Source organism: Acomys russatus, chromosome 8 (genome assembly GCF_903995435.1).
Source record: "Acomys russatus chromosome 8, mAcoRus1.1, whole genome shotgun sequence".
NCBI lineage: Eukaryota > Metazoa > Chordata > Mammalia > Rodentia > Muridae > Acomys > Acomys russatus.
The window spans coordinates 24,485,883-24,507,308 of NC_067144.1; the positions used below are offsets into that span (position 1 = coordinate 24,485,883).

Below are 21,426 nucleotides of genomic sequence, written 5' to 3' on the forward strand. Positions count from 1 at the left end.
ACAGAGAAACCCTGTCTCGAAAAACCAAAAAAAAAAAAAAAAAAAAAAAAAAATTAGCCATTTAGTACAGGAAAACATGCCGTAATGCACAGACCCAAAGAAGATAAGTAAAACAGAGGACCCAAGGGATGATGCTTAATTCTCATTGAGAAGGAGAAATAGAATAGACAGAGGTAGTGGTTGAAGAGAGGGAACAAAGTAGGAGAGGGAGCACAGAGAGATATAAGGGAGAAGATCAGGCCTGGATAGAGCAGGAGCAGGAGGACAGAGGGCATGCAGAGAAAAGAGAACTTGTGGGTGGGGGCATCTCTGTGACAAGCTGGAGACCTAAGTCAGGACAGGCTTCTGGGAGGATATAAGGGAGCCTACACCTGAGACTTCTAATATCAGTGGCTATGGAGACTGAAAAGGACACTACCTCACTAGACAAGACCCCTAGTGGAGGGAGAACATCAACCCATCCACAAATCTTTGATCAAAAACTTAGTCTACCTACAAGACATGCAGGGATAAAGATATCCCAGATAGAGAAGAGATTGAGGGAATGGCCACCCAATGCCTGGCCCAAAACGAGACTCACCCCATGGAAGAGAGTCAACCTCAGACACTATTAATGATACTCTGCTATGCATGCAGACAGGAGCATAGCAGAGTTGTCCTCTGAGAGGCTCAAGACAGCAGCAGTTTGAAACAGATGCTGAGACTCACAGCCATACATTGTGCTAAGCATAAGGAGCGTAGTGGAAATGTTGGAGGAAGGATGAAAATGATGTAGAAGTGACAAGAGTTCCACAAAAAGACCAACAGCACCAACTAATCATGGCCCAGAGAGGCCTGTGGACTCTGAAGTACCTACCAAGGACCGTGCATGCACTGAACTTAAGTCCTCTATATAGATTTAGCCCATGGACAGATCAGGCTTCTTGTGGGTCTACTAATGAGGGTAGCAGGGCCTGTCTCTTACATGGACTCTGTTACCTGCTTTTCAGTTACTTGCCCCTCATAGGACTGCCTTGCCAGGCCAAAGAGGAAGAGGAAGAGCTCAGTCCTGATACTATTTGATGAGCACTGGGGGTGGGTAGGGGGACTCTGGGAACTAGGCTAGGTCTTCAGTACCAGGCATGTCTTGCCTCCCATTGACTAGGACTTAAATACAGATAGCTGTTGGTAACCTCTAACAGGTGAGTGCCACTTATGGTACCTTAGAGATATCTTACCATGCTAGTCACTGTCATGGTTCATAGGTGTTGCAACAGGGAAGGACTGTTTAATTTCTTCCCTTCCTTGGCAGCTTATATTTTATTTTTGGTGCCATGTAGACTGTATGTCAATGTATCCTAAGTGTGTGGTGTCTTCAGACAGTAGGTGTCCCATATGCCTTGGGAGGCCCCCAAAACTATATAAGTAGTCTGTATTTTTGTGGGAGAGTCATGGACTACTCTTACCAATTGTTCGTGTATAAAATATTTTAAAAACTATTATTGCAGCCTACAAAGGACATTTAAGATTTTGAATATGAATTTAAAGGTACTATTTAGAAAAGAAACATGCTGACATGGTATTTTTATTTAAAAAAAAAAAAAAAAGGAGCCAGAAAAAAGCCAAAGATGAACTCCAATAAAGAAAAGCATCTGTCAGTAGCATATTTTAAAAACTGAGAAATTTGGGGCATAATTGCCTCTATAAGGATTTAAAGTGCTGATATTATACATTAAAGCATTTTAAGAATGTTTATACCAATGCTCACTAGGCTTATAAACCAATTTAGCATTGTCTCATAGTCAGATTGCATGGAAAATAAGTTTTCTATCTTTAAAAATATAAAACCTAGGAAAGGTAATAGATGAGAGTTTTATGCTTATGAGCATAAACTGTGATTGTTTACTGTGCCTCAACAATGATGAAATCACTCAAGGTTTCATAGCAAGACACAAAACCCTGGGGAAGCTATTAAGAATACAGTATTAGCAGTTCATGGAGGAAAATGGATTCCACTTACTAAAATGACTTTTAAAATGTTTTCCATAAAATGCAAATACCACAGCACTGTGAAGATGGACACTTTAGGTAGGCTTTATTTGAATCTTTTCATATAAGAGCAATGTGTTATTTTCGGTGGTATCCAAAATTTATAATGTCTTGTGAGTGGTGGACTTATGATAAACTTTTGATGAGGGAGAAAAGCCAGAATGTGAAGGCTGGGTGGTGGTGTATCCTGAAAGCTTATCCACACAATGAAGAGTTGGCTACTGCCTCTGCCTCATGGTGAGCTGGGATGGAGATGTTAGTCCTCAAAAGAGCATGGTGGCTACTTCTTCAGACTCCGTCTTTCCAGATATTGTGATACATCCAGAAATCATTAAGAATTAATGTGGCTCTAACTGAACCCAACTTTTACATAATGCTCCAGAATTTTTCATTCCTGCACTTAAATGGAAGAAGGAAAAAGAAAAGAAAATTAGAAACAAAACTAGGAAGGGTGGAAACTAACAACAAATAAAAACAAAACACAAGCATTTCTTTGGAAAATTAATAATCCCTCTTTAGCAAAGATAGTGAACATTACAAGGACTCCTGAGCCATTCAGTCTCTCCCGTCCGCTAGGGAAGCAGAGTAAATGCTTGAATTGGTTCCAGCTTCAGCTTCTGGTGAGCATTCCTGTTCTGCAAACAGCTTCTCAGAGTAAGACTGAAATGGAGATCTTGAATGGAAGCACAGAGGCCGACCAGGGGTTGGATTCCGCACTGGTGCCTACTATCCCGTTTCTAATTACTTCATTTGGTGCCTAAAGCTAAACAGACTTCTTTTTTAAAAAAAAACTTATTCTGCCCATTTGGAGGGGGTTCATTTTTCATAGGCTCTTAGCTCTTAGTTAGAGTAAATATGATTTTGAAACAAGTCGGAAGTTTTGGAAGTTTCTGTTGGATAAAGATTTTCTGCAGGTGGATCGCTGTGAGTTCGAGGCCAGCCTGGTCTACCAAGTGAGTCCAGGACAGCCAAGGCTACACAGAGAAACCCTGTCTTGAAAAACCAAAAAAGAAAAAAGAAAAAAAAAGATGTTCTGAGGATGCAGAAAAATAAAATGAATGGAAAATAAATCAGAAATCTTCGGTGGCTCATCTCTACTGGTCTGTCTTCTCGTTCTGTGAACTTGAGTGAGTCAATGTACACACCCAGGTCTGTCTTTATGCCTCCCTTCTTTCGTCTCTGCTGCCTGCCTTCTCCATTACTTTTCCCCACAATGAAGACAGATTGTTGGGTTTACATTCTATGAATTTCTTTCTATTGGAAGCACTATTTTAAGGCAGCCCAGAGAGCTAGCTACCCAGGAGACCTAACTCATATATGAGCCATAGCCCCCCACTTGCCTGCTGTAACCTGACATTACAACCTCGTGTGTTCCTAAAGAGATACACATCTCACCTCAGAGCTTACTGTTGAACATTGTTGCAGACCAAGGACACAGCATTGATTCTTCATCGGTAGCACATGTCAGAGCAGTAGACTTCTAATGTCATCCTGTGTCTTGTTTCATAAGACCCTAAAAGAGAAAGAAAACATTTGGGGTTTGACAATAATGGAAACAATACAAAAAAAAAGTAAATCACTTTTTTTAAATGCCTGAGAATGGAAAATTAATTATGGAGAATTATATCATATTTTGAAAATCATGATAAATAAGTAAATATGAATATTTATCTGTCTCTAGACAGAAGGGCCATAGAAAAAGGAATACTTGCTGCTTAGTGCCATAGGATATATGTCTAGCATATCTTAAAAGAATTTGCCAATAGGTCTGTTAGCCAAAACTGTAGGAGATTGTGAGTTTTCTTCTTTTTCTGTTTTGTTTTCTTTAGTCTTGGCATTTTGGAACCAGCCTCCTGCGGAAGTAAATTTGTCTCCAATCACAATCCCAGGTGGGTTGCCTCCCTCACAGAAGGACCTTTAAGGATGATTCACACGGACAGAAAACAGGCTGCTGGCGTGGTACTCATCACTCTTCCTACAACAGTGTCATTGTCCACACCATGACCATGACACCTAGCTTCTTATTAATTACTCCTGTATCTCTGCTGTTGCAGGCCTGCAGCAGCATTCCTACCAGGCACACCCTCTCCACTGCTCTCCAGATTGCTTTCTTCTCCAGTTCCCACTTTTTCCCTTTTACACCTGCTTCCACTCACACCTGTTCCCATTACCCTATACTCCTCTGACCACTGATCACTTGAACTTGGGATAATATAATATTCCACATCCCAGCTGTCCAGTGTTGTTACCACTCACCACTGGGGACTTTTGAACTTTTGAACCAAATGAGGAATGGAATTTTAATATTACTGTAACAACTTAAACATCATAGCCACATAGTTGCCTAGTGGCTATTATGCTGTACAGAATTGTAAAAACCTCTTTAAAATGATAGCAAAGTTCTAGATTTCAAAACTGGTCCAGAATCCAAAGCTTTCAAGCAATGTGCATATGCCCCTGCAAATGCACATGCTTTTATTCTCCTAACTTTTGTGATCATTCTAAATCATTCAGAACAATATGTCATTAAATTCCACCTGTGATAGTCAGCCATTGCAGAGGACTGGAGAAGATAAAATGTGACATTATTTTAAACTTTACTGTTCTTCAAATAGCTCACACACAGGTACCGGGAAGCACAATTACACTTCCCATCAAAATGACGTGCATTGAAGAAAAGCAATCATTTCTGATGTGAATTTTTCATAGAAATTTTCAGTAAGATAACTACATTTTCTATGCTTTAACCTGTTATTACCAATGTTTAAAAATGAATTAATATCAATACTGTTGCCATTGTTGTTTACACATGAATCAATGTATGCATAACGAAGAGGTCTTAGTTATTCTTTGATTGTTTCTATGTAGCACTGAAACGAATCATTCCATTCAATCTGATTAGTGCAATGCAACAAATCTCTTGTTTAAAGTTGATGCTAACAACAGTAGCAATTATTATTATTTATTGAGTGTCTATTGTAGCCTGATACCAGCTTAAATGTTCAAGACTCAGAGTGTTAATTCCTCTCACAACAAGCCTTAGATAGAAGTATAGATTTCTTGATTACTTTACATATAAATGAGATGAAAAGAAATAACTTCTACAGGTTAGTGCAGGTTTGTATGTGGTGTGCACAGACTATCCACAGAGACCAATCTGTCAGCTGTGGCCTCGTCCACCTTGTGCGTGGGGGAACCAGCACATCAGATTTTAATATTCAGGTTTCACTTAACCCTGCCCTTCAGCAGAAAATAATTCTGATTACAGTGTCAGGTTAGTTGTTCCTGTATTTATGGCTTAAAGCAATCAGGGCTTATTTTCTAGCCTAGAATAGAGCATTTGGCTAACTAAAATAGTAAGACACTAAAAGTAAAAGAAATTAGAAAGACATAAAATAAGGAAAACCAGTTTCTCCTTATTATTAAACGTTTAAAAGTTTATGCTTAAGACAAGTCACATGCCTATTTTTGTGATTTTCCTGTTTTGTTTTTTTTTTAAACCACATTCTTGCTCCTCTGCATGTTTTATAAAGTAAATATCCTAGAGCCTTGGAAACCTACTCTGAGTAAATGTCATGAACCCTTGTGTGGCTTTCTCTTTTCCCTTCTAACTGGACCTCCCTTCCAGTTGCATTTCCCACAGCTACTTGCCTAATGACCTGCTGAGAACTTTGTCTCCTACTGCAATGTCACAGGCCACCTTTCTTCATCTTAGAAAATGGATGCCCTGTCGCCTCTCCTTTACTTGTCTGTCCACTGTTCATGCCACATATTCAGGAATAGTCTTTGAAAGGAAGCTGCCTCCAGAGTGCTTGTTTTAGGAAGCCTTAGTTTGAATCCACACAGATATGAAACGGGAGGTAACAATGCCAAATCATTCCCTCTTTTTCAACAACAGGAAAATCTCTGAAAAGATGCAGCATAGCATTCCAACTGTTTTATTCCAGGATTACTCACCCTTGAATGTGTCCAGTGGTATAGGGATTTACTAAAACATTAATCAGGACAGCGCACATTTTAGCAGCTTTAGTTATTAAATTTTTGTTTTCACGAGATTTTTTTCAACTTAAAGAAATTCTAATGTTTTTTAAGGCAAAGACAGGCCTAATGTATTCTTTATAATGACAATTCATCAAATAATTACAATTTTTACCCATCCTCCAGACTGGCAATGCTCATTTTCTTTATCCTTAAAGTCCTATTATTCCTTTACCACTGCTGCCAAAGTTTCTCTTGTACCAAGTGACTCTTCTAACAGGCCTAAACCTTAGTTAAAATGTCACCCAAGTACTTTGGTGGCATGGGTTTAGTTTTCTTTGTTTTGTTTTTGATCAATAGTAGAGGCACATTTTGACTTACCAGGTTCTATCAGTTGCTATAATTAAGAAGAACATTCACCTAAAGTTTTCTGAGTTTCTGGTTTCCCATTTCTGAAGTCAAATATAAACCTGTAGTTGTTTAGTCAGACTTTACATAATCTCAACTGGGATTTCAGCCTTGTCCTCTGTACAACATGAAGTCCAAGGCACCGAGAAACAAAACTAAAGAGTCCGGTCTCCTGTTGTTTGTTGTCATGCTAAGGCCATGCCAAAAGTGTCCTCATCAGGAGCATCACAGGGATTCTCAGAATATGTTATCCTTAGCATTGATGATGTATACTCATAGATTATGCCATATGGAATGCAACAAACACAAAAACTCTATAAAGTAAAAAAATGAGCCAATGACTTATTTCTATAGTATTATTTTTCTCCTCCATGTTCTCAAACACACCTGTGGTGTTTAATTGTCACTGAGATTTTAAGTAATAATCAGTGGGAATCTGGTAAAAGTTTATCAGCCTTTGAAAAGAGAGCAGTGGACCATGGTAAATTTTAGTTTATTAACAGTAAGTCATTGAACATGGAGTTATAGAATACAAGACTGTAGAAAGACCAGAGCACTGGACCATCAGATAGCTTTTATAACAGAAAAATATCTGTAAATAACTTCATGACCACAGATAATATAAGAATAGACTTACATGGATGGTAATAAGCCTTGTATCTTTATCTGTCCTTGTATTATCATTTAGTTAATTATAAGCCTTTATGTTTTTACTTTTATAATGAATTATAATTCCCTGCAAAATTCAAAATTGGCTTTCACAAATTTGTATAAGCCAACTACAACATATTGCTGCTGGCAAAATGAGACCATTCAAGGTTTGGCCCTTTTCCTTACAAACTAATTGAGAAAATGATGCTTTTACATGGGAACCAATTAGAGGGTAATGCAAGTCATTATATGGTTAAACACAAATGGGGAGCCATAAACAAGACAGGTATTTTCTTCGGAAAGTGAGATCTCAGTCACACACAAAGCAGGACTGTTTCTGTCCTTTTCATTTCAATATGTTCTAACATGTTCAAACACAAACGCAGAGAAATCAGATACACAGGGGAGAAAGTAACAGCATGTTTTTCACTGATTGTAGGATTTTTCTGAGATTCTCATATTGTGAACTGCAGCCAAAGATTAGAACTTGTTTGGGAGAAGCTGAATGGAGGACTTTCGGATTTCATAAATCAGGTTAATAATTCAGAAAGTCTAGACTTAGAATTATTTACAGATTGGACTGATAGACTATCAGAAATGGCCAATGACTGCCTTTGGGAGGCCTTGAGGAAAGTGATAGGGCAAAGTAGTGCTTAGGTTTAATAAACTTCAGGCTTCTTAGATACACCTCCTACCTAGTAGATTGTGACATACATAGCCAAGGCTTTGGTCTGCAGTGATGTCCAGTGCTATAATTATCTTGCATTTAGAGTGACTCTTTCCAAAGAAAGTTGTTGCTGTGTTGAGCCAGTAATTACAAAGCCACCAGAAGGAAGAGCAGTCACCCCTACCAAGCTCACCACGATTTGTTGGGTGTATATGTACACTTAAACAGACCTGTCTTTTTTTTTTTCCTGGAATGTTTTCACACCTTAATATGAGTCTCTCTTCCCCTGAGTCCACTCCATTTGCATCTGAAATATTGATATGGTTGGCAAAGGGTAGAACAGTGTGTGTGTGTGTGTGTGTGTGAGTGTGTGTGTGTGTGTGTGTGTGTGTGTGTGTGTGTGTGAGAGAGAGAGAGAGGTGGAGAACATGTGCACACTATTAAATGACAGGATGCTCTCTTTTATAAGTTAGAACTATCGGAACAAAAACTTCTCTTTGTCCTTGAAATTTCTGCTGATTTCTTCTTCTGTTGGGAAACAAACTTCACTGTGAGACTGAAATGCTCTTCAGTCTTGTATATGATATTTGCCCACAGAGTCTGCAATCAAAACTGATTTATGAGAGCTCTCCAATGCATGAAGACCATAACGTTTGTGACAAATTCTTTTGCAACCATTGTAGATCAGCAGTTTTAGGAGTGTAGTTACTATGGTGTCCTAAATACCAAATGTCTTCTATCAAACAAATTGCATCATGATAAAACTGAGACACTTATAAGGCTCCAGTTACACTCTCCTTCTTGGAAAGCAGTCCAATGTGTTTGTTTGATTTCATTAGAAAGCATTTTCTCTGTATGATTTGAAACTTCAGTGTTCAGTCATCAAGGAGTACCAGAGCCATCCGTGCACACAAACATTTACTAGAAATGGTCCTTTCAAATCAGCCTATGACTTCCACAAAGGAGAGTTTGGTGCCCTTGACTTTTGTCCATATTTTCTAAAGGTATTCATAAAAAAACTAGTTCCTTTCATGATAAAAATGTTAAATTATAGTTGTTAAAAATAAAATTGCAGCCAGATAAGATTGCACATGCCTTTGATCCCAGTACTCAAGGAGGCAGAGGTAGACAGATCTCTGTGAGTTCGAGGCCAGCCTGGTCTACAAAGAGAGTCCAGGACAGACTAGGCTACACAGAGAAACCCTGTCTAGAACACCAAAAAAGAAAAAGAAAGAAAGACAGAAAGACAGAAAGAAAAGAAAAGAAAGAAAAGAAAGAAAAAGAAAGAAAGAAAGAAAGAAAGAAAGAAAGAAAGAAAGAAAGAGAAAAGAATTAAATTGTGCCTATAACTAAGGTAATATTGGTTTCAGCTTACCTTTTCTGGCATAAATGTTATGTTGGGAACACTTACTTTTTGGAAGTAACCATAACAAATAATATGTGTAGAAGGAAAAATGAAAGCATGTAATGGAGTGGTTCTCATCCTTTCTAATGCTGTGATCTTTTAATAGAGTTCCTCATGTTGTGGTGACTCCTCAACCATTATTTTCGTTGTACTTCATAACTGTACTTTACTACTGTCATGAATCTTAATGTAAACACCTATGCTTTCTGATAGTCTTTGTCAACCCCTGTGAAAGGCATGACCCACAGGTTGAGAACAGCTGGTATAATATATTAAAGGTCCCTTTCATTCCGAGGAGAGGAGAAGATAACCACTATTTCAGAAGTTAGATTATCTCTGTCCCCAGGGTAAAGAACTAAGTTAGGTGACCTCTTTTGATCCCTCCTAACACAAATTATGTGTTTCTGATTTAATATTGGAATAATTTTCCTCTTCATAAGTGTTTCCTCAAGATACATCAAATTCATTCTCCTTAACTGAACTAGCCTTCCCTGCAGCACTGCCTGCAGATTCAAGGGCCAAATTCGATCGATGCTAAGAAGGACAGCAGATGTGTGCTTTCCATTCTGCACACATGTTCTACAACAAGGTGAACATACTGTCTTCCAGGGAGAGATTGTTGCTATCAGGGTTCACATGGGTTTTTAAGAGCTATATTATGACTTCCACAATAGACTTTCCACTCCCAATCATGCAAAGATTGAGGGAAGAATTAAATTAGCTGATAAGTATAAAACTAAGTTCAGTTACATATTTTCTTCATCTCAAATAGAATTGCTGTGACCTTGTTACTTCCAGGATAAAAATGAAAGGCTACCTATGATGATGCAGAAAGAAGATGTATGGGGAAATTGCTAGGTTTGCTACGTATACTATAAAACCATTGAATAAATTCATCAAATGAATGAGTTTTCAAAATTCCTTTATTTGATACCACAATATTATGGAAGCTATAGCCAGTTTCACTTTCAGGAGGATTATATTCTTAGATATGATTACATTAGCATTTATAAACTAGAAGATGAAGTAGAAATTATGACCTACCAATCTGTAGAGTGACCATAATATTACTAAATGTAAGTGTGCCAAGGGTTTCTTTCTTGCTCAAGGGAAGAAGACAGTTGAGGTTTATGAGGGTGATGACATGTCTGCCTGAACCGCGTATGTCCACAGTATATAAGAAAGCACCATAGGATACTTTAGATATAGGAAGTAACAAAAGAAAAAACACAGGTGAAATAGCAGACATAAATGATACACAGTCTGTGAATAGCAATGATTAGATTTTCATGCTTAATGCTGTTTTTTTGTTACCATAGTGAAAAAGTAAGAAAAACTAGATAATAAAATGCAGGATGTAATTACATTTCCATTAAAAAGATACAGGTCAAGTTGTAAAAAGCTATGAAATTCACATTAGGGATGTTGACCTTGATCCTTTATTTAAAACAGTTCTTATTTTGTTTTTGAGACTGTAACTTAATTACAACATTTCTCTTTTCTCTTTTCTCCTTACAAAACCTCCCATATGTCCCGCTGCTCTCTTTCCATCTATTCACTAATTGTTACTACATGCATATGTGAGTAAATACATATATATTTCTAAATATATCCTGTTGGGTCCCTATAATATTACTTGTATATATTTTATCAGGGCTAACAGTTTGGAACTAGACACCTGATTCACAAACTCTTCCTTAGAGAAAGCCATCTCTCTCATTTTAAGCTTTCCTTCTTTGTCTATATATATATATATATTGTGTGTGTGTGTGTGTGTGTGTGTGTGTGTGTGTGTGTAAGGTTAAAGTCTTATAGGCTTCTCTCTATGCAGTTTAACATGTTAATTGGTGTCATCCTCATTCACCTGTTATTTGGACCACCATGTTGGTGAGACTTTATGTCTGTAGCTTCCTTCTAATATAACCAGGAGACATCATCTCACAAAGAACACTCTTATCCTCTGGCTCTTATCATCTTTCCATCCCTGCTTAAGGTTCCCTGGGCTTTAGGTGCATTAGTGCTTTGCAGATGTATCCATTGACAGTAGGCTTTACAACTCTACGTTTTCATTGGTTGTGGTTTTCTGTGGTGCTCTCCATCATTCTGGCAGAGAGAAGTTTCCTTGATGAGGAGTGAAGACTACAGCTATCTTTGTGTATAAGGACCAATGCTTATGCGATGTTGTTTGGAATTGTGCTGGTTTAGTACATGGTACTGTAGCTGCAGACTCTGCTACAGTTACCAAGACTTTATAGCATAGATAAATTAGTTAGGTTTCCAGTGCCAGACATGTTCTCTCTCTTATTTGTGCAGGATTTGAGTCCAATTAGAAAGCTGTTATATCTAAGGTACGCATGCCTCTACAGTACCAATGTGATGGTGGTTATTTATATGTGGTTCATGGGTGTCAAAGACGTATGGGACATATATGACTGTTGCTTAACTCTTTCCTTCGGAAGCTTTCTTGTTGTGTTTAAGGCCATACCACCCTGAGCATGTCCAATTTCATGTGATCTGAGAAACGAAACAGTCAGTACTTGGATACAAGGTCTTGATCTTGAAGACCTAGTTCTCAATATTTTTCTTTCTCTAAAAATGTGAATATAGATGTTTCAATTTATAGGAGAGGACCTCAACAAAAGTTGTATAAACTAACAATAATGCCTGAGGAATCAATCAACATGTAGGTTGTAGGTAATTCTTGGAAAAGAGTAGTCATAATCTGCACTAATGTTTAATTAAGTTATATTCAAACATTATTATTATTCATGCTTGAAAGTTATAGGTTATGCATTCAAATAATATATGGAAATAGAAAAAGACTAAAGTTTGTAAGTTAAGGAAAAAGTTTCTTATAAGCAAGAAAACATTATAATTTAAATAGTGTCTTATTTGTAGTTATTAGCAAGTAAATAAGTTCATAGGTGGGAGAAAATAGCATGAAAGAAGACTATTAAATGGTACAATACTATCTGGATGAAAGAACTTGGGAATCAGCAGGAGAAATGGAGAGGAGCCTGAAACCTTTTGTACCTTCAAAAATACCTGTGCCATATAATTGGAGAGGTGAAGTAAGGAAGTTGTTTGGAATGATAGGAGGAAGGACATTCTCAGAATACGTAAAGATTCATGGGGATATTTGTATGGGTAGGGGAATCCCTAAAACTAACAAATTCAGGGGAGAAATGTATTCAGGATTTAAGAAAGAAAACTCATGCAGCTTAAGGAGATCCCAACTTTTAAAGAGTAAAACATGGAGTACATAGGCCTAGTAATTTAGAATGAAGTGAAATCTAGAGACTGGGACTTAGGAGTTATATGTGTTGCACGGGCATCAGAGCTATGAGATTATAGCACCTTGTTCTCTGAACTCCTCCTTAAATACTTGGGTAATCATTACATACCTTTAGAGTTTTTCTTAGTTGCTTTTCTTTTTTCTTTTTTTCCCTTTGAGTATTCTTTTTTTTCCATTTTATTATTTTATTCATATTACATCTCGATTGTTAACCCTTCCCCTGTTTCCTCCCATTCTTCCCTACCTCCCACTTTCCCCCTTCTCCCCTCCCCTATGTCTGTGATTGAGGGAGACCTCCTCCCCCTATATATGCTCTTAGAATATCAAGCCTCTTCTTGGTAACTAGCTATCCTTCCTCTGAGTGCCACCAGGTCTCCCCATCCAGGGGACGTGGTCAGAAAAGGGGCACCAGAGTTCGTGTGAGAGTCAGATCTCACTCTCCACTCAACGGTGGAGAATATCATGTTCGTCGGCTAGGTCTCGGTAGCGGTTCGAAGTTTAATGCCTATATTTTCCTTGGCTGGTGCCTTAGTTTGAGGAGGACCCCAGGACCCAGATCTGCCTGTCATAAAGTTCTTCTTGTAGGTTTCCAGGACCCTGTGGGTCCTGCTATTTCCTTATTCTTCCATGTTACTCTTGCCTAAAGTCTCAATAGGATGTCCTCTCCTCTGACCCACTTTCTTGGTAAGTAAAGTTTTTCATGGTACGTATCCCTTGGACTAGTGTTTTGATATAAGTGAGTATATACCATTTGTCTCTTTTTGCTTCTGGGTGAACTCACTCATTATAATAATTTCTAGATCAATCCATTGCCCAGGCCTTAATGTCAACAATTAATAAATGGGACCTCATGAGGCTGAGAAGCTTTCTGTACGGCAGGAGACACTGTCAGTAGAACTAAGCGACAGCCTACACACTGGGAAAAGATCTTCACTAACCCTTCATCTGACAAAGGTTTAATATCCAAAATATATAAAGAACTCAAGAAATTAAACACCACAAATCCAAACAACCCAATTGCGAAATGGGGCTTGGAACTTAACAGAGAATTCTCAGCAGAGGAATATCAAATGGCCAAGAAACACTTAAAGAAATGCTCGTCCTCGTTAGTCATCAGAGAAATGCAAATCAAAAACGGACACTGAGATTCCATCCTTACACCCATCAGAATGGCTAAGATCAAAAACTCAAATGACACCACATGTTGGCGAGGATGTGGAGAGAGAGGAACACTCCTTCATTGCTGGTGGGAATGCAAACTAGTACAACCACTTTGGAAAGCTATCTGGCGCTTTCTCAGAAAAATGGGAATAGGGCTTCCTCAAGACCCAGCTATCCCACTCCTTGGAATATACCCAGAAAATGCCCTATCACACAACAGGGACATATGCTTCAACCATGTTCATAGCTGCTTTATACATAATAGCCAGAACATGGAAATAGCCTAAGTGTCCCTCAGTAGAAAAATGGACTAAGAAACTGTGGTACATTTACACGATGGAATACTACTCAGCTATTAAAAACAAGGAATTCCCGAAATTTGTGGACAAATGGATTGACTTAGTTGCTTTTCTGTTGCTATGATCAGACACTATGATCAAGGTAACTTGTAAAAGAAAGCATTTAACTTAGGGATTCATAGTTCCAGAGGATTAGAGCGATGACCACCATGGTGGAGAGCATGGCACAGTCTAGCAGACATGGCAGTGGAGCAGTAGCTGACCGCTTATATCCAATCCCTAAGCACAAGGCAGAGAGCTAACTGGGAATGGCATGAGATTTTGAAAACTCAAAGTCCACCTCCATTGGTATGCCTCCGCTACCATTTCCAAATCATTTCCTGTTCCAACTGGAAGCCAAGCATTCCAATAGAGGAGCCAATGGGAGTCATTCTCATTCAAAGGACTACAGAGCTCCTATGGTGGAAATAGACTAGCAGAAAGTTCAGCCACAGAATTGGTAGGAAGCAAAACAAACAAGCATAAAACCAGGCAAATGCAATTCTACTTGAATTTAATTTAAAGGTGTTTCATCAGATCAAAAGCTCCAGAAAAAAACAACAATAATAACAACAATAACAAAATAAGAAGAAAGGAAATACCTAATGTATTCAGAGGAATCAGTACTTCATAAATAAACAAAACATATCTATTGTTATTCATAGCAATGAACAGAAGGTTAAAACATGCACAAAGCTGTGGTAAGAGATATAGTTTGGTTCTTTAAGAAGCAGATACATATGTTTGGATTACAAAAAACAAATATTAGGTGAAAGCTTTGAAGGATAAAGAAGAGGGGTTGCAATTTTCAAAAAAATAATTTCCAACTCAACATCTTTTTCATACCTGTGAAAAGGAAGGAAGAAGATAGTGGGGGTTGAGTGAGAAGACCTTGACTCTCTTTCCCAGATGAGAGAAAGTTCTGGAGAGATAGATGCATACTCCTTAAACCCAGTCAGCCATATAAGGAGTATTACATGTTATAGGAGGGGATGTAAATTAGAACTGTTACCATGACCAGCTTTTAGCTTGAAACAGTAATGAGTATAAACGAACTGGTGCATCTGGGGACATCAGCTTTCAAAAGCAGAAATCACTTTTTGTTTTCATGGTCACATGGATGGGGTTCATTTCAGAAGGGCAGGCTGTGTTAGGAATAGTCAAATCAATGGTTGTTATTGAAAGAGCAGTGAATAGAATCTTGGGTGCTCCTGACGGTGCATGTGAAGGAGAAAGATAAGGTGCTGCTGGGATGGTTACTCTCAGATAAACGTCATTAGAGGAGTAAGGTAGTCCTGAGTGTTTAAGAAGCTAGCCTCACTATGTGTGATGGTGTATGCCTGTCATCTTGCCCTTGGCATGGAGAGGTGGGGAAGTGAGGAGGGGTCCAAGGCCAAATCCTGGCTACATAGTGTTAGAAGCCAACTTTGTTAGACTATGTGAAACTCTTTTTCAAAACTGAGACATAGGAGGACAGAGAGAGGATGAAAAAAGAGGGATCCTCCTCTTGAAACTAGTAGCCATGATAGCACACTGTCCACTCTCTGGACAGTTGTAGAGAATTATTCCAACTCAGGTGTTGCAAGTAAAGCCCACTGAGTCCATGTTCAAGGGATTTGCTTGGGACTGTCAATTCTTACCACAGAAGCTTAGCCATGTGTCCTTTGCTTTATGGTGTATATGTTTCTTGGGTTTTCTGATCTCCACTTTCTTCATTTACAAAGAAGGAATTCCAACACTCAGTCATAGTAAGGGTTGATTTCCTATTGTATGAACTTCATTTAGTTCGCTTAGTTCCCTTCTCCCATTGAGACCTGTGTCTAAGTTAGAGGTCGTTATCCGGTTTCCAACTCAGCTTTGTAGTATTTCTTGCTGTCCAACCCCTCCCCCCGACCCCCACACTGAAGTTATCCTATTCGTGTCATCCCACATCATCATTACGAGGGCCACCTAACCAGCTTGTCTATAATCAGCTTCCCTTCCACCAGCATCCGCTGTTTTCTGCGGCTTCCATTGCTGCTTCTCCACGTGCCCCTGTAACAGAACAAGCCTCGTGCCACATCTCATTCTTGTTAAAAGAAGGCTTTTGAAAAGGCTGAAGATAAGAGTTTGTTGTCAATAGATCTGAGACTCATAATAAACACCAGAAAAGAGAAAGCCAACAATACTTAAAGATGATTAAATGAAGCAGTACGGATTAGAGTCCATGAAGAAAGAACAGGGTTCAGATCGTCAATATGGCAGTAAATGTCAATAACAGAGACTGAAGCGGAAAGCCAAGAGGTACCTGGAGGACACAAATTCAATTACACGCTGATGAAATGGGTGAAAAAAATATAGAAAGGATCTCCGGAAAAATGAACTTCTTTCTTACTTAACTTCTACTAACAACAGAAATTATACACTAAAAATTCTCATGGGATCCCTTTCTTCCCTCAAGAGATTTATGATGTAGCCAAAAGGAAAAATGAAATACCAAAGACTAAGAAATCCAATAAAATTGATCAAGGAATTATAAAATGTTTACCTGGTCATTCGTGAAGAATCCATGTGTACTGGTTATTCCTATTCAGTTTAGAAGTATAAAGATTGAGGCTAAAACAAAATTATAAAGTAGATTTTATTTGTGTAAAAATTGTATACTAAAATTAGAAATGATTCTTAGCAATTAACTGCCTTTTTCATACAACTGAAAAATTAACCCTGCTTTGCTTAGGAAGAAGAAAGATTAGAGCAAGCCCTATCGAAAACAGAACTCCTATGAAGAAGATAGGAGAAGACAAGGAAAACAACTGTTTATCATCCGTCTAATTTCACCACTACACTGGCAAACTTCTTTTGTTCCCTCATTTAAGTTCAGCTGCAAAGAAATAGGAAAAGTAAATTAACATGCATTAATTGTACAAAACAATTTGTTTCATTATGGCATTTAAATGTATGTATATAATATACTTTTACCATATTTAGTCCCCTATGACCCATTTTATGTGGAAGGAAAATATGCTGTCTCCTGAAGTCATTTAGACCTCACTATGGGGTGCAGTGAGTGTTGTAATCCAGTTATGACTATCTGCAGCAACAATGCCTCACATGCAATGCTATTTAAGATAAGAATTTCCACTATTGGAAGGCATGATTTGTATAACTTAGATTATGGAGTTTAGCCAGGCTTACTCATATATAGCTCATACTTAGAGACAAGCTCAGGAAATGAAAGACCACTGTCCTCATAAAAGCACAATGTTTCCATGTTACGAATTCCACAAAGTAGACATCAGGCCTGTTAGAGAACCAGTACATAAATCACACAGAGCTTAGAATATCCATACTGTGAATATTCATTATTGATGATATAGAAGATCAAGATGTACATAAGGAAGAAAAACACAGACTGGCAGAGCAATAAAATTGTTTAATTCTTTGATAGTCAAAGAAACATGAAACAAAATATTCACACAGATACACACACACACACACACACACACACACACACACACACACACACACACGCATCATTAATTGTCTCCACCCCTCAAAAACATATTTAATTCTAACCATACTTTAAAAGTTATATTTACTTTTCAAGCACATTCTTAAAAAAAGTAGTATTATTATTAATATTTGAAATATTCCTCATCTATACCAGTCAATTGATTTTTACAAAAGAGGGAAAGTGAATGAATAAAAGGGCAAACAATATTTTAAGAAATGTGATGAACAATCTCTCCCTTCCTCTGTCCTCTCCTTGGCCAAGGCCAGTCTTTACAAGCTCTTTTAGACCAGTTTATAAATTGCTATAGGCTTCAGTAATAGAATTTCATAAATAAAAAACAAGATGACAGAAAGTACCTTACTATTGTAAAATGAATCAATACATTTTGAATTTTGACTTCCAAGACTGTTGCTCAGGGACATGTTTTTTACTCTATGGAGGGCTGTAGGAATTCTGGATAAAACAGATATGATCAAGTTTGAATCATTTCTGTTATTGAATTTTTCTAGCATAAAAAATAAACATTTTTTAATGCATCACTTGAGAAATGTTATTACTTTTACTTCCATCCCCCTAAAATTAACCATTGTGAGAATGGTAGTTAGTAAGCACTCCATAAAGCAAAAGATTACTTAAATAAAATTTCAAGCCTATTATATTACAAGTTAAGATATTTAATAACTTTATAATTTCTAGAATTTTCTTCCCTGGCCAAGTCTTCTGTTATTGGTAAGTGATATATTTGAAATTATGAGTGGGACCATGACGGAAAGACTGCTTTATTGCTACACAGCTCCAGATTTTTCCAGAATCTTCACATTGAATGTACCAGAGTCATATATTACCTAGGCTGTGTAGAAAGACAACTGACTTTCATCTCAGAGCTTGCCTGAGTTATAGCCATGGTACGTGTATTTTGATAGGTATTTTTTGAGTATGTCTCCATTTACAGAAGCCTTATATTTTCACTTGCAGGATCTGATAGTTTGAAGCCAATGTTTGGCATAAAATTCTCATTCCTCTGTACAATTTTTTTGTGTGTATGTTGAATTTATCCATTTGGGCTGCCTGAGAGTCATACAGAATTCCCTTGACATATAATAGAGACTACAATTAACTGGGGGAATTTGAGGGATCACACGAGGTTCTGTCTTTTTTGAGAAGTTTCCTTTAGACTCCAGCTACCTCTCCCTTAAAACCTCTGGAGGAATGTGTGTATGTCATACTCCATTAGTCCCGTTTTCTAACTGTTATAAATATTTCTTCTGTGCAATGGAACCGCCACTCTTCAAGATGATTTTTTATTTTACTCTAATCAGTCTCAGCTAGCTTGTTATCTTTTTTTAAAATTTTTTATTATTAACTTATTCTTGTTACATTTCAATGGTTATCCCATCCCTTGTATCCTCCCATTCTTCCCTCCCTCCCCTTTTCCCCTTATTCCCCTCCCCCACAGGCGGTAAACTTTAAACCTCTACCCAGATCTAGCCAATGGTCAGAACATTCTCCACAGTTGAGTGGAGAGTGTGATATGACTTTCTCACGTACTCTGGTGCCTCACATTTGACCACGTCCCCTGGAGGGGAAGACCTGGTGGCACTCAGAGGAAGGACAGCAGGTTGCCAAGAAGAGACTTGATACCCTGTGAGCATATACAGGGGGAGGTAATCCCCCTCAGGAATAGCTTGTTATCTTTATGGTAGCCATGTGCCACCAGAACTAAGTATGAAGTCAGGAAGCCACATAACATGTGCTCAGAATTCTCTGTTATAGTAGAAGAGAAATTAATTTACCACATCCTTTGCACTCAAAACTTTATTTGTATCTTTATATTTATTCAACCATGACACCACTGCTCTGATAACTCTTGTGGATTCTTGTCATACATTTAACTTTATGAATTCTTTAAAATACAAGTTTTGTATTTTAAGGCAATCTTTGAGACCACTTAGTGAAAAATACAATTAATATTAATAAGTAAATGTTCAATCTCTACTAAAAGTAGAAGGTTAGACACCTCAGTCTCAGGAAGTGACGTAAGAAGCCTCTGCCCCATAGACTAAAGACCAGGAGTTTACTTTTGTCACTGCAACAGCTTATCATCATAGGAAACCAGAACAAGCAAGTCCATTGCTGTGCAGTAATACTAGGAATCCAACACAGAGCACCCTGATCTATATAAACCACAAAACACCAGGCAGATCAACAAGCGGAGCTGTGAGAAATTAAAAGATTCAACACCACAATAACAACAGCAAAACAATGTTCGGAGTGAAGAGACAGTGTACAGAACGAGGGAAAAAATCTTTGCCATTTATATACATGGCAAGGGACTGATGTCTACAATATATAAAGAACTCAATAATTCAATAGCAGTTTGTCTAATCAGTAAAACAAAAGGAAAACTAAATGGATACTTTTCAAAGGAATAGGTAGAGATAGCCGATAAGCGTATACAAAAAGTGCTGCAGCAAAATGGTAATTGTAAAAGAGAAAAATAAAAATTGAAACAAATGCTGACAGTGGTGGGTGGGTGATAGGTAGCATTCTACACAGCTGATAAGAATGTAGAGGAGGTAGCCACAGTGGAAGTCAATGGAGGAAGGAGAGTACTAAAAATTCAAATCTAGAGCTATCATCTGAGCCAACTCAATTATTCCTGAGGATGTACCTGATAGTGTACAACTCAGAACCTTTCATGTGCCACAGCATCACCTGTTGCTCTAAGGATATAATACTAGCATGAGCTTAGGAGGCACCTAAGCGGACTGATCTAATTCACATAGGGCTTATACTTGTATCTCTATTGGGCTGTTCATAATGCCCTGTAGCTTTTACCTTCTGAAATAGAATATTTTTAATATTTGCTATTAAATTGTGATAGCAGTCACTCAAGAAAAAAAAACTATCTTTATATTTATTTTATATTGGGCTATATTACATAGCCCTACTTATATCACTGGAATTTTTATTATAATAGCCGGTTTTGTGCATTCAAGTTTTAGAACACTTGACCTACTACCAAGACCATTTGACTTTTCCAGAGTTTATAGAGATGAGTAGTACTTATTCTCTTCATGGGGAGTGTCCTGGATAGTTTTATGCCAACATGACACAAGCTAAAGTCATCCGAAATTTGAGAACTTCAATTAAGAAAATGCCTCTATAGGATCAGGCTGTAGGCAAGACTTTAAGACATTTTCTTAATTAGTGATTGGTGGGTGAAGGCCAAGATCACTGTGGATGGTACCACCACTAGGCTGTGGTGTTAGGTTTTATAAGAAAGCAGGCTGAACAAGCCATGAGGAACAGTCCTCCATGGTCTCTGCATCAGCTCCTGCCCCCCAGATTCCCGCCCCGTTGAGATCCTGTCCTGACTTCCTTTAGTGATGGACTATGATGTGGAAATCTAAGCCAAATAAACCTTTTCCTCCCCAACTTGCTTTTGGTCATGGTGTTTCATCATAGCAATAGTAATCCTAAATAAGATAGAAATAGGTACCAAAATAGCAGGATGTTTCTGTGACAGACCTGGGCATGTTAATTTTGTGCGGATTGCGGAAGAACTTTGGAACTGTGGGAGAGAGGTCTCTAAGTATTGAGAGCATCGTGGGATGCTCCTTTGGTGACTGGAAGGGAAGAATGTTGAGAACAGTGATAGTGATGGAGGCCTGGCTTATGGTGTCTCAGAGGGAAGTTGAGATCAGAGGGAAATGACTCCATCAGGACTTTTTACTATTCTGCATCGAGAATTTGTAGTTCTGCTTACCTTGGGCTGAAGAATTATCTGTGGTTAACAAAAGACCAGAAACCCTGTAGTAAAATCTTTGCCTTACTGGGACAATTGATGGTAGTGAGCGGGAGCTGAGACATTGGCAGTCATTAAGAGGAGACCAGAACCAAGGAGATGAAATCTTCTGAGCTGTATCTCCTCAGAGTCAGAACACGAAGGCTGTGTTTCAGAGGCAGCCAAGGTTTTGCTTTGTGCTGGAAGCTGGACTC

General features: G+C 38.1%; 1 protein-coding gene across 2 annotated transcripts in view; it reads left to right on the top strand.

Annotated features, from left to right (window-relative positions):
• Lsamp (limbic system associated membrane protein) overlaps positions 1–21,426 on the top strand; it is a 2,176,218-nt gene that overhangs the window by 821,819 nt on the left and 1,332,973 nt on the right. For both annotated transcript variants that reach the window (XM_051149922.1, XM_051149924.1), the window contains exon 2: positions 3,858–3,917. In XM_051149922.1, the coding sequence (XP_051005879.1) occupies positions 3,858–3,917 (60 nt within the window). The remainder of the gene's footprint in view (positions 1–3,857; positions 3,918–21,426) is intronic.